This window comes from Elgaria multicarinata, chromosome 11 (genome assembly GCF_023053635.1).
Source record: "Elgaria multicarinata webbii isolate HBS135686 ecotype San Diego chromosome 11, rElgMul1.1.pri, whole genome shotgun sequence".
In the NCBI taxonomy this organism is placed as follows: domain Eukaryota; kingdom Metazoa; phylum Chordata; class Lepidosauria; order Squamata; family Anguidae; genus Elgaria; species Elgaria multicarinata.
The window spans coordinates 1,974,732-1,988,135 of record NC_086181.1 but is presented as its reverse complement, the minus strand read 5'-3'; the positions used below and the strand labels follow the sequence as shown (position 1 = coordinate 1,988,135).

At 42.4% G+C, this 13,404-nt stretch overlaps 1 protein-coding gene across 1 annotated transcript in view; it reads left to right on the top strand.

Annotated features, from left to right (window-relative positions):
* Nucleotides 1–13,404, top strand: part of MAP3K14 (mitogen-activated protein kinase kinase kinase 14) — a 102,590-nt gene that overhangs the window by 20,125 nt on the left and 69,061 nt on the right. Inside the window, exons 3-5 of the mRNA XM_063138468.1 lie at nucleotides 6,679–6,748; nucleotides 8,154–8,367; nucleotides 8,581–9,174. Coding sequence (XP_062994538.1) covers nucleotides 6,679–6,748; nucleotides 8,154–8,367; nucleotides 8,581–9,174 — 878 coding nt within the window. The remainder of the gene's footprint in view (nucleotides 1–6,678; nucleotides 6,749–8,153; nucleotides 8,368–8,580; nucleotides 9,175–13,404) is intronic.

The window sequence follows — 13,404 nt, the reverse complement described above, 5'->3', positions numbered from 1 at the left end:
CATATTTGCATTCCCACCACATATGTAAATACGTTCCTTTTTCCCCACATTCTCTCCAACAGTTTGCTGAATGCTGATTATTTATCTTATTCAATCTAATCGGGGTTAGGTACCACCTCCGCAAGATTTTAAAATAATTCTCTTTTATTCTCACTGACATACTTCTCAACACTCTTTGTTTCCAAAGTCCCTCCCAGCTCTGTCGTCCTATTTGTACCTTCAAGTCTGTCTCCCATACCAATTTTCCTGCACTATCCATTAGCCCTTCCTCTAGCAATATTTTATATATTTCACTCATTAACCCTTTTAATGCTAAACTTCCTCCCTTACATTTTTCCCTTTTAACTATTAATTCCTCAAACTTCGTCATTTCTCTACAAACTATATTTTCTCTAATCCACTTTTTATTCCACTGTTCTAATTGCCTGTACTCTAACCAAGTTAACTTTTTCTCCTTTAAAAGCTCTTCCATATCTTCTCTTGTATTTATTTCTCTTAACCAATCCTTTAATTTCATTTTATTTTTCTCTTTTAATATTTTACTTAATCTACCCTTCAGTTCCTCCGGGAAATTCTTTAACATTATTACCGGTGACAAAGGAGAGTTGCTCGGAAGCAGCTCCCCTTTACATTTACTCCAAATTTCCCATTGAGACCTCAGGAGTGGATTATCTATACTTTCCACCCATTTTCTCCCTCCTTCCTTAAATTTTTTTTTTCCAATCTCATCTCTACATTACTTGTAGTTTTATCCTCCATCCAATCTAAATCTCCTATACCTATAATTGCTTCTACGATGTGTCTTAAACTATTTGCTACATAATATAATTTTATATTTGGGAGATCCATTCCTCCCTTTTTTTGGCTTAAATACCATTTACTCTTATTTACCCTCGCTTTCTTATCTCCGTTACAATATTTGTTTATAACATTTTGCCAACTGGTTTTGGAATTAATATTATCAATGAGTGTTCCCATGATTCTGGTATCTTCTCTCCTTGTAATATAGCGTTGTACAGTTTCAATAATTTCGGAACTAAAAACTCCTTAAAAACCTTATAGTATTCTGATCCTAAACCATCTGCTCCCGGTGATTTACCCACTTTCAAATTATCAATTACCTTCTCCATTTGCTCTTTATGTACTATTTTTATTCCCTTCTTTATATACCTTCCTATATAGTCCTTCAACTTCTTTTTTTGAATTTCTTTACCCTTATATAATTCCTGATAAAATTTCTGAATTTTTTTTATTTTATCCTTCATTGAATGACAATAATTCCCTTGATTATCCTTCAATGCTCCTATCCCATTTCTCGCTTTTTCCTTTTGTGTGAGTCTGGCAAGCAATCTAGAATTTCTATTGCTATTTTCAAAATACTCCCTTTTCATATATATTAAATTTTTCTGAACTTCCTCTAAATTTAAATTTTCTAATTGTTTTTTCTTAGCTTGTATTTCTATTAATTTGTATTTGTTTTTACCCTGCCAATATTCTTCCTCCAAACTCCTAATCTCTATCTCTAATGTCTCCTGCTCTGCATACTGTTGTCTTCTTAAGTTATAAATTTCTCTAATACAAATTCCTCTTGCTACAGCCTTCATGGTGTCCCAAACCACTGACCCTGCTGTTCCTCCCTTTTCATTAATTTCCCAGGACTCTGACAATTACCTCTGAATTTTTTCTACCACTTTATAATATTTCAATATTTTTGTGTTCATTTTCCACCTATACGCTTCTTTATAATTCTTCTTAACTGTAAATTCTAAACTTAACAATGCGTGATCTGTTACCTTTATTACCCCCATTTCCATTTTACAAATCTTAGTTGTAAAGTCTTTTGAGACAAATATATGATCTATCCTGGAGTATGTATGATGAACTGGGGAGTAATATGAGAACCCAGGCTTAGCCCCATTAAGTAAATGCCAACAATCCACATAGTCATTTTCTTTTACTAATTTATTCAGTATAGTGAGATTATTTCTCTTTTCAACGTTAGTGGGGTTTGACCTGTCCCATCTATTGTCCATAACCATATTAAAATCCCCAGCTAAGATAACATACCCCTCCTTGAATTCTTCTATTTCTTTAAATAATTTTACAAAAAACTCTCTATGTCTCTCATTTGGGGCGTAAACATTAACTAGTGTAAATACTTTACCTTCCATTTTACCTTTTATCGTAAGGAATCTACCATTGTCATCCTTTTTTATAGTTTCTAATGTAAATCCACTTTTTTTTTTAGATCAAAGTAGCCACACCATTTTTTTGAAGTCCCCAATGACTTTTCATAATAAACTGACCACTTTTTTTATCTGATTTACATTATCGAAGCCCTGATGTGTTTCTTGCAACATAATTATGTCAGATCCTTCTTTATTTAACATTTGTTCTATTCTCCTCCTTTTCACGACTGCCCCCAAACCTTTAACATTGAGTGTTGATACTGGCTGGGGCATTCTGGGAGTTGTAGTCCAACACATCTGGAGCGCCCCAGGATGAGGAAGGCTGCATTAAGGAGACATGCATGGTTAAGGTCGGCGGGGTTATCCCAAGAGGCACGCACCCGTGTAGAGGACTTACCTTTTGATGGCGAAGGCCTATTCCACTGCTCCACCGATGAATCAATGGAAAATATCCAAAAGGCTAAACATACAGCCAAGAAAATGGGAATCGGGCAACAGCAACCACAAAGACCTTTCGTCCAAGACACTGGTTCAGAACCCAACAACAATTTCTGCCCAGACAACAACAACCGCAGGACCATACCCCTCTGTATCAACCCCAAGGGCAATACAAGAGGCAGCAATTCACTGGTCGCTTTAAACAAAACAAGGGCAAACCAGATGGAGCTCAGAGACGTTGTCTTTGACTGTCCCATAATCCTAATCTCTTCACCTCAATTCAGAGAAATTCTTGCCTCTTTTTACCACACATGGACCACCATTACCACCGACGTGTGGGTCCTAAACATAGTTTCTCGGGGCTACAAAATAGAGTTTGCTATCCTCCCTCCGCTCGGAACCGCAAGGTTCTCACCACCTACAGATGCTCTATTACAAGACTCCAAGTCTCTATTAAAGAAGGGCGCCATAGAGCGATTACCAACTAACGCCCTAAGACTCGGGTTCTACTCCCGTTATTTTATGGTTCCGAAACAGGATGGGGGTGTACGACCTATTTTGGACCTCAGAGAGCTAACCAAGTTCATCAAACCCAAAAAATTTCGGATGAACTCTTTAGCAACCATTTTGCCGTTCCTCTCCCAAGGGGATTGGTTTATGGCAATCGACCTCAAAGATGCTTACTTTCACATCTCAATCCACAGCGACTACCTTTGATTCATCATAGGGGAAGACATTTTTCAATTCAAAGTGCTCCCTTTCGGTCTTTCTACTGCCCCCTGAGTTTTCACCAAGTGCATGGCACCTGTGTGCGCTTTCCTCAGAACTCGAGGGGTAGAGATCTACCCGTATTTAGACGATTGGCTGATAGTGGCAAATACAAAGCAGGAAGCCACCCACAACACTCATCTCACCATCAACCTCCTCAACAAATTAGGTTTATATATCAACAAGGAAAAATCGACCTTCCAACTTACCCAAAGAATAAAATTCCTCGGAGCAATTCTGGACTCAACTCGCTCCAGGGCTTTCCTTCCAGAGGAAAGAGCCACTACATTAATGGCACTCACACTCAAACTCTACTGCTCAAAGAGTGTATCTGCCTTCCAAGTCCAAAGCTTATTTGGATTCATGGCAGCAACGGTGAGTGTCGTACCGTGGGCGCGCCTCCACATGAGGCCCCTGCAGTTGTGGCTCCTACGGGAGTATGACAACAAAATGGACTTTCATCGAGTCAAACTGTCGCTCCCTACAGCTGTGAAGGCGACCCTCCTCTGGTGGGCGGATATGTCCAACACCATGCAGGGGTTGGACTTCAGACCTCCACTTCCATCCAAGCATCTGATGACAGATGCATCATTATCGGGCTGGGGAGCCCACTGCGGAGACCTTACCATCCAAGAAAACTGGAGTCATGTCGACAGACAAAGACACATAAATGTTCTGGAATTAATGGCCATTCAGAAGGCACTACTAGCCTTCCAACAGACTCTGTCAGGGCACGTGATTCAGAACCATACAGACAACGTGGCAGCTGTTTGGCATATCAACAAACAAGGCGGAACACGGTCTATGGACCTGATTTCTCTGACCTTGGACATTTGGCACTGGGCAATGACCCACGACATGACCTTATTGGCCATTCATATCACAGGCCAGGACAATATATTGGCAGATGAGCTCAGCTGCACTTTTGTGGACACACACGAGTGGCAGATGGCAAGGTCTGTACTCACTATGATTTTTCAGACATGGGGACAGCCTTCAATAGATCTATTCGTGTCACCGGAGAACGCCATCTGCAGCCGCTTCTGCACTTGGGCAGGTCACGGACAAGCATCCCTTGGGGACGCCTTCGAAAGGACTTGGTGGGGGCAACTGCTGTACCTGTTCCCTCCAATACCTCTTCTTTCCAGGGTCATACTGAAGTTACGCAGGGACAATTCCAACGCCATACTAATAGCAACATGGTGGCCAAGGCAGCCGTGGTTCACACCGCTTCTCAAACTGTCCTTAGCGGAGTTCATCAAACTACCCCAATGCCACAACCTGATTTCCAAGGGGAAGGGACTCATTTTCCATCCGGATGTCAAATCACTGAACTTACCGGCATGGAGGATAAGACAGCATTAGACCGCCAATCCTTGCCCACTGATGTGTGGAACATCATCCTAGCAGCTAGAAAACCAGAGACTAGGAAATCATACGCCATTAAGTGGGAAGTACTCTCTTCCTTCGCCCTCAACAGGAATGAGAATCCCTTTTCAGCACCGATTGCCACCGTTCTTACCTTTCTTTTTTCCTTGTTTAAGAAGGGACTCAAGTTTTCATCACTTAGAGTATACCTGGCAGCAATCTCTGCTTCACATCAATGGGTTCAAGGCTGTTCGGTCTTCACCCACCCATTAATAAAACGATTTATGAAGGGTATGAAGAATACCATCCCACCAATTCGCTCCTTTGTTCCCCAATGGAGCCTTTCCGTGGTGCTTAAGGTGTTGTCTGCCAAGCCCTTTGAACCACTAGCAATGACAGATTTTCGATTGCTAACTTTTGAGGTGGCATTCCTTGTTGCCATTACGTCTGCTAGACGTGCATCAGAACTAGCAGCACTTCGTATAGACCCACCTTATACTGTTTTCCATACGGACAAGGTGGTCCTTAGACCGGATCCGGCCTTTCTTCCAAAGGTTGTTTCATCGTTTCATCTTGGACAAGATATCACACTGCCAAGTTTTTTCCCTTCACCGATATCTCCTCTTGAGTCCGCTCTACATACACTGGACGTTAGACGTGCTCTTGCCTTTTATCAGTCCAGAACTGCTACCTTCCGGAGATCCCCTTTTTGTTTGTTACGGGGGCAAACAAAAGGGCCTTCAAGCATCTCCGCAGAGAATAACTGCTTGGGTCGTTCAGACCATTAAATTAGCCTATGAGCTTGCTGGCCTCCCGTTGGAGGGTAGAGTGCATTCTCACTCCATGAGAGGAGTGGCCACTTCTACGGCTTTTGAAAGAGGAATCGCCTTACCAGACCTCTGCAAAGCGGCCACCTGGTCAACACCTCTGACTTTCGCCAGTCACTATCGCCTGGACATCAGAGCACGTAGAGACTGTGCTTTTGGGCATGCCGTTTTATCAGCAATACTTTGAGCTTCATTCATCACCTGACACCACCCACCTCCGGTAAGTCAGCTTGTTATTTGCCCATAATGTGTGATGCACAGAGACCATGAAGAAGAAAGACAGGTTGCTTACCTGTAACTGTAGTTCTTCAAGTGCTCATCTGTGCAGTCACACAACCCTCCCACCATCCCCACTGTGGTGTTATTCTTGATACCTGGTGGTTTACCTCAGTGAGACTGTTTAGGTGCTTTCAGGGACTGAGGAGATAGGGCGGGAACCCCTGAGCATGCTCAGTGGACGGTGGGGGAGGGGTTCCCGCCCAAAAAAGGTTTTCAGCTAGTGAAGTTTCCGAAGCTGGCCCCGCGCAGGCCCATAATGTGTGACTGCACAGATGACCACTCGAAGAACTACAGTTACAGGTAAGCAACCTGTCTTTATTTCAGTAATTGCCAGCTGATAATGCCAAACCCTACTTCTATCTGCCACCATTTTGTGACTGCCTCTAGCCCTGCATTTTGTGACTGGTGGGGCTTTAGTCATTTTCAGCTCTCTCAAGAGGGCCATGGGGATAGTATGTTTGAGAACTCCTGCTGCTTATAGCATATTGAAAATTGCTTCTCCAGTTTCAGAAGTGGCTTGCTATGCAGTGTGTGTGTTTCAAGAAACATAAGTTAAAAAATTCAATTTGGCATTTGAACCCAATTGTGCAGTTCTTTGGGTTCTGGCTTGCATATTTTTAATGCAGAATTTGATTTTTTCCCCCTCCCTGCAGGATGCTCAGAGGCCCTCTTTGTATTACCTTGACTCTTTTAGGAGTTAAGTCCTGCGTCACTTTTTGCTATAGCAAAGCTGATTTCTATAAGTGAGTGTGATTGTGGTATTTCTAGCCACATTCTGGCTTTTACTGGCCTTGTTTGCTTTCCCCCAGGTGAGATCAGCCAGGAGTTCAGCCCCACCTATTCAGAGAGGCATTTTATTGCAGATACCAAGCGATATAGGTAAGAAGGTCTGCTCCGTAAAATGCAGTGTGCAGTGAGGACCCCAAATTTCAGTTGTGTAGGATGGGGCCCCTTGATTCTTGGATTTGGAAGGCACCTCTCCTACTCTAGCTCAGTCATATGCTTGTGTTAGGAATTCCCTAATCAGGAATTAAAATTTATTACACTGCACATTTATGCATTGCACCAATGTTCCTTTAAGCTGGTGAATTTGAAACTGTGTTCTTGGAAGATTATCAAGAGTTTCTTGAAGATTGGATTAATGGAAGTTAAGTTTCCTTCTAAGACAGTTTGGCCGCCATTACTGATTTTCTGTGGCATATAGCTGCAGGGAATTGTTGAGTAGTGTTCTAGGGCATTCTCATAGTTCTTGTGGGCAACTGCAAGGTTTGGCTGGTAATCTGCTTGAATGGTGAATGCAACCTAGAATCCTATGCAATATCCAGGTAAATTGATATGGTAAGTGTTCCTCACAGTAGGAATGTTTAAAATGACTGTAAGTGATGGGAAAATAGGCAAAGTTTGGGGTTGGAAACCCAAGATATTGTGAGTGGAGAGAAAAATCCTTCCTGACACCATTAAGCCACAGTTGAGGGCTTCTTCTTACAAATAATTTTGTACCTGGGTTCTGATAAAAGTACAGAATACTTGAGACTGTGCTGAAGAATTATTTCAGATTTTGGGGATCAGAGAAGTGCTTATGGGGGCAAGGGGTAAAATGTTTCCCAGAAAGTAACCCTTTCCCCATTGTTCATGGCTATTTGACGCCATTTTTCACTCCCCCACACTGTGCCTTCTCAGCACCATCGTTTTAGGGTTGCCTTTTCTTCCTGGAATGACCGTAGCCAATGAGGGACCAAAGAGAGTAAGGGCAATGCTTCTCAGAGGGTATTGCTCTCACTTTGACTAGACTAACACTTTTGCCCCCTTTTGACCTTAACCCCAAAAAATTGTGGAAAAGGAGAAGAACTTTTTGCTACTGCTGAAAATATTCACGAATGGCAGCTTTCTTCCCTTCTTCTGGTGCAGTACTACACAATACATGTGTATTTCTCCGTTGATGGAGGGTGCATCCATATATGATTTCAAAAACAATATGTATGCATTTTGTATCTATGTTGGAACTTGAATGCAAAATATATTGCAAGAAATAGACACCAAATTTAATCCCCCTCCCACAATTTTTTTTATTTATATGGTCTCTAATATTGTGCTAACCATTGTACAAAATATAATTTAATTCTGTTTTGTGTTCAAGAAGTATCTTTTTTATGATTATTCTAAATTTCTTATACCTTATTCTATACTTCTTCGTTTTCAATTCAGCTAGAGATACCCAGGCTTCTCAGGTTGTGGAGTGAGGGATTAAGCTAAAATTCTTTTGCTATACCCTTTTCTGCGGTAGCCGGTCTTGCAGCCTTGATCAAATCCCAAACAATGTGGCCCATGCAACTGAGGGGAAAATGGTCCCAACCTACTGGAAGGCCATGTTTCATGGGAAATCCCGGAAGAAACGTCGAAAGAAAAGATCCCGCCTTGTGACATCAAAGGGACCTGCCTCTCCAACTCAGAAACCAAGGACTCCAGAGCAGGAGAGCTGTGTGCCAGTCCCAGTGCAGGTAGGGCATCTTTTACGTTGCTTCAACTCATATCCAGGTACAATCCCACCATGGAGCTGGCACCTACAAATTTTGAAATGCGTTTTCAGTTCCATGTAAGGCTGGCTCCTAAGTATTTGAAATAACTTTCCAGGCTTTCAATAGGGCTTATATTTTGAGGGCAGCTTTGTTGATAGTGTTTCCTGCTCAGTTAACTCTTTTCTTTTCTTCCAGGAGAACGATTCCTACATTTGCACTTCATGGCATTCTGAATTATGTAAGGAGTTGGGCTGTGATCTCAATTATTTTGAGAAACCCAGCCACGTTCTACCTGCTGGCAAGTTGCACTTACTGAAGAACCAAGCCAAGCTAGAATTACACAAGCTGATCAGCCCTGCTCAATACCTGAGCCATGTTCGGAGGTCCCCCACTCAGGAAAACTTTGTCCCTCAGTCAGAGACCCTACACCCCTTCCCTTGTGGCAAATGTCCTCCTTATTTCTGTGGCTATGATCAGGTGCTTCCTATCGTGAAACCTGGCCCTCTGGGGACATATCTCTTCGATGACCTTTCATGCGTAGATGGCAAGTGTGTCCTATCAGGACTGAGTTTGGAGCATAGCTTCTCCAAAGGTAGCCATCATTCTGTAAGAAGCACCTCAGACAAGATTTCTATAGAGGAATTTCTGGTGGATGCCATGAAGGGAAGTGTAATTCTTGGAGAACCAAGAAACTTAGCTTCTTTGGCTAAGACCTGGAAAGGAGGTGGATTGAGTTCAAAGGTGTGCCTTCAGGAGATGGATGAAAATGAAGGTGTGCTGCTTATAGAGGTGAGCCTTCAGAAAATGAAACAGGGAGTGCCAATTGCATGCTCCTCGGGGTAAATTATACCACATTCTGAGAAGTAGGGAACCATAGCTTCCCATTACCTAGGGCCATGTTTAAATGAACAGTTACTTCAGAGCCAAACTGTATGTTCAAAATTATTGCATGGCACAGCCTTCTTGGATTGCATCATTGGATGCTGTGGGCAGGTGGGGTGCTGTTGGTTGCATATTTGAATATTCCCCTATACAGTGGTGCAGCAAGGGCTGGACCTCAGGTCTGAAGCCCAGGGCCCCCACAGTCCAGCCTCCCCAGACGACCATCTAGAGAGCCACAGTTGATTGGGGCAGTGGCAAACAGGCCCTGCATGAACACCTGGGTGGGCCCCAGAGTTCTTATGCTACATTCAGGAGCAACAACTGGACATCTACATGTCTACAGGTGCTCATTTTATTTTACTTTGTCCTTTTCTACAACAAAATAATGATTATTCCCAAATAAATTTATTTATATATTTGAAGTATTTTTACGCTACTTAGCCCCAAAATTCTCAGAGTGAGTTACATTTAATCAATTTATTTAGACGGTCCTGCTTGCAGGCTTATAATCTGAAAAGACACAACACGCAAGGAAAATGCCACGGGGAGGGGAGAGGACTACTTGAGCAAAGGCCCTTCCCACCAGCCCTGCTCAAGTAGTCCTCTCCCCTCCCCCCTCCCCTCCCTCAATTTTAGCCTGTTGGAATGTCTGCTGGTGGTGAGATTGGAGGAGGAGGAGGAGGAGGAGGAGGAGGAGCATTCATGGCCAAAGTCTCCAACAGGCCTGAAATGGATTTATGACAGGGCAGCAGAAGCAGTCTCCCTTTTGTTCCTATAGTCAGTATAATGTCATGATTTAAGTTAATTGAAAATGCAAAACTGCACATCCTCAGAGTATTTTTTAAAATCAGGGTTGGCAAATAGGTTTTGTGTTTTGGCGCAGGGGAGTTTACCATAACTTATCAGGAATATAGAACCAGTTGTGAAATATGGATAAGGCAGGGAAGGGAGAAGAGAAATATTACTTGTGAGCATCACAGCTGAAGTAATACTCATGGCTGGCTAAATAGCCCCTGGATCATTAAGTCCAGGATCTGAAATTACTTAGCTACACCACTGTCCCTATGGAGAAAAATACAAAAAAATCAGACATGGAAATCTGCCATGTCTAAGAAAAGGTAGAGTCATTCTTTTTGATATGCTAGCTTTCCACAGGTTTTGAAGGATGGATGCAGGTTCAAATATGTAATTCTCCCATCTGCAGTCTTCAAATGGCATCACCTAAGAAGGGCTGTACTACATGATGAAGTTGCAGTAGTTGAGACATAATTTTAATGTGCTTTAATTTTTTTACTGGGAGGGGAAGCAGTATGCCATGAAGAAAAGTATATGCATACGCCAGCCCTTGAACTGTTTGTTTTAGAGTAAAAAAAAATTAATTTTTTTTTAAAAAAAATCATCAATAAAATACTAAATTTCTCTCTCTCTCTCTCTCTCTCTCTCTCTCTCACACACACACACACACACACATGTATATATATATATATATATATATATATATATATTAATTACAATTAAATCCAAACAAAACATGCTAAATGTACACATCCAGGCTCATTAAAAATGAATTAATACTTCTGTCACACTCACATTATTTGAAATGAAATATATAGGCATTCATTTATATTTTTCCTCTCATAAAAATGGCTCTGTCTAGCCTAACTACCAGCTCTTTTTAAAAAAAGTTCTGGACTTTGCCATAACCCAGTGGTAAAGCACATGTTTTGCATGCAGAAATTCCCAAATTCAATCTACAGCATCTCCAGATTAGACTAGAAACCCTGGAAACTTGCTGCCAGTCATTGTCAACACTATTGGGCTATATTGACCAGTGGTCTGACTCGCATGAGGCAGCTTTCTGTGTTCCTCTGACTTAGGAAGCAATCCTATGTCCCCTGGACAGCATTTGGGGACATTCGATATTTCGGATTGCTGGATCCAAGGCTGGAGATAGGGCTCCAACCCCAGAGCATGGAGAGAACCACACTTGGTGCTTCTACGTGTCTACGGGGTTAGAGGGGGCATATCAGTGGGCGGGGAGGAGAGGAGACACTGGGGACACAGGGACCCAAGCCATCTTCAGCCTCCTGATGGGAGTTTTCAGCCAAAACATCTGGAGGGCCACAAGTTGCCCACCTCTGATTTAGGGTTACGAGGACAAGCTCCGCCTCTCTGAAGCCTCCACTTTCCAAGCAAAAATGCCCAACTAACTAAAAGAGTGGGTGGGGCTATGTGCCTCCCACTCTGTATTGGATACTGGTAGGCCTCTGAGTTTATTTATTTATTATGTTTTTATACTGCCCAATAGCTGAAGCTCTCTGGGCGGTTCACAGAAATTAAAACCATAATAAAACAACCAATAGTCTAAAAACACAAATACAAAATACAGTATCAAAAGCACAACCAGGATAAAACCATGCAGCAGAAATTGATATAAGATTAAAATACAGAGTTAGAACAGTAAAATTTAAATTTAAGTTAAAATTAAGTGTTAAAATACTGAGAGACTAAAAAGGTCTTCAGCTGGCGATGAAAGGAGTACAGTGTAGGCGCCAGGCGGACCTCTCTGGGGAGCTCATTCCACAGCCGGGGTGCCACAGCGGAGAAGGCCCTCCTTTGGCAGGGGCTCAAGGAGAAGGGCCCCTGTGGATGATCTTAAGGTCCGGGCAGGTACATATGGGAGGAGGCGTTCCTTCAAATAACCTGGCCCCAAACCGTTTATGTCTTTGAATGTTAGTACCAGCACATTGAATTGGGCCCGGACCTGGACTGGCAGCCAGTGAAGTTGTAAGACTGGCGTAATGTGGTCTCGTTGAGCAGTCCCTGTTAGTAAACGGGCTGCCCTGTTTTGTACCAACTGAAGTTTCCGGACCGTTTTCAAAGGCAGCCCCACGTATAACGCATTGCAGTAATCCAAACGAGAGGTTATCAGAGCATGGATAACTGTAGCTAGGCTATCTCTGTCAGATAAGGGCGTAGTTGGTATATCAACCCAAGCTGATAAAAGGTGTTCTTTGCCACTGAGTTCACCTGTGCTTCAAGTGACAGTTCTGGATCCAAGAGCACCCCCAAACTACGGACCCAATCCTTTAGGAAGAGTGCAATCCTGTCCAGGACAGGGCAAACATCACCTCACTGCATAGATGAATCATCCGCTAACAGTATCTCCGAGGGTTGTGAGTAGCCAGAGTGAATCCTATAGGCTTGTGCCCTGAAGCCACATATGCAAAGACACAGGCTGGATAGGCTTGTTATTGTTCTGTGCTCATGTAGTGATGGAGCTGTGCCAAGCAAAACAGGAGTTAGTTAAGTCAGAGAGGTGATGTAGGAAAGGAAGGAGTAGGGATGTATGGATTTTGTTAAATCCGTTTCATATGTTTCATGAATTGTCAGGCATCTATCATAGCGTCGTCTGCTCATTGACAGAATCAGAGTTTAGTATGTGAATTTTGTTCCTGTTTGAAAATGCACATTTGTGCAAATTCCCTCCCATCAAAAGTGAAAAATGGATCCAGAAGATCACACAAATTGAAGAAACTAGTCTGTTGCAGAATCCACAGGTCAGATTGATAGAAATCTAAACTCATCTGAATCTGTACCATATTTCTTTGACATTTCTAGTTGGAGGTAGAGTGGGAAAAGAACAGTAGAGTGAAGAGGAAAGGAAAAGGTGGCATTATCATACAGACTCAGCTTGCAGTTCCTATATTCCTCAACAGTTTTGCCCCCTGCCCCCCCAATTGATTTCTGCATTGAGCAGGGGGTTGGATTTGATGGCCTTATAGGTCCCTTCCAACTCTACTATTCTATGATTCTATCATGGTTTCTGGATGTAAGAGACAGCCTATCTGGAATTCTATCCTTCCATAATGTTTTAAAACGCTGTGTTGAGTTTTACTGACGTAGTTATCAGATTTGCATGATTGTTTAAGAAATATGTGAAGAACTATCAGTGGCAAACATGATTTAAACCAGTGGTTTAAACTGGTGATTCTCTTGGTAATTTAAATCATGATTTACAACAGTGATTTGAATTGCTGGAACCACCCTAAATTGAAAACCATTTTTTCCTTTTTCTTTTTTACACAATTACTTCTGAGCAACACCTTTTCAAAGCAGGTCCCAAAAGGCTCCTGC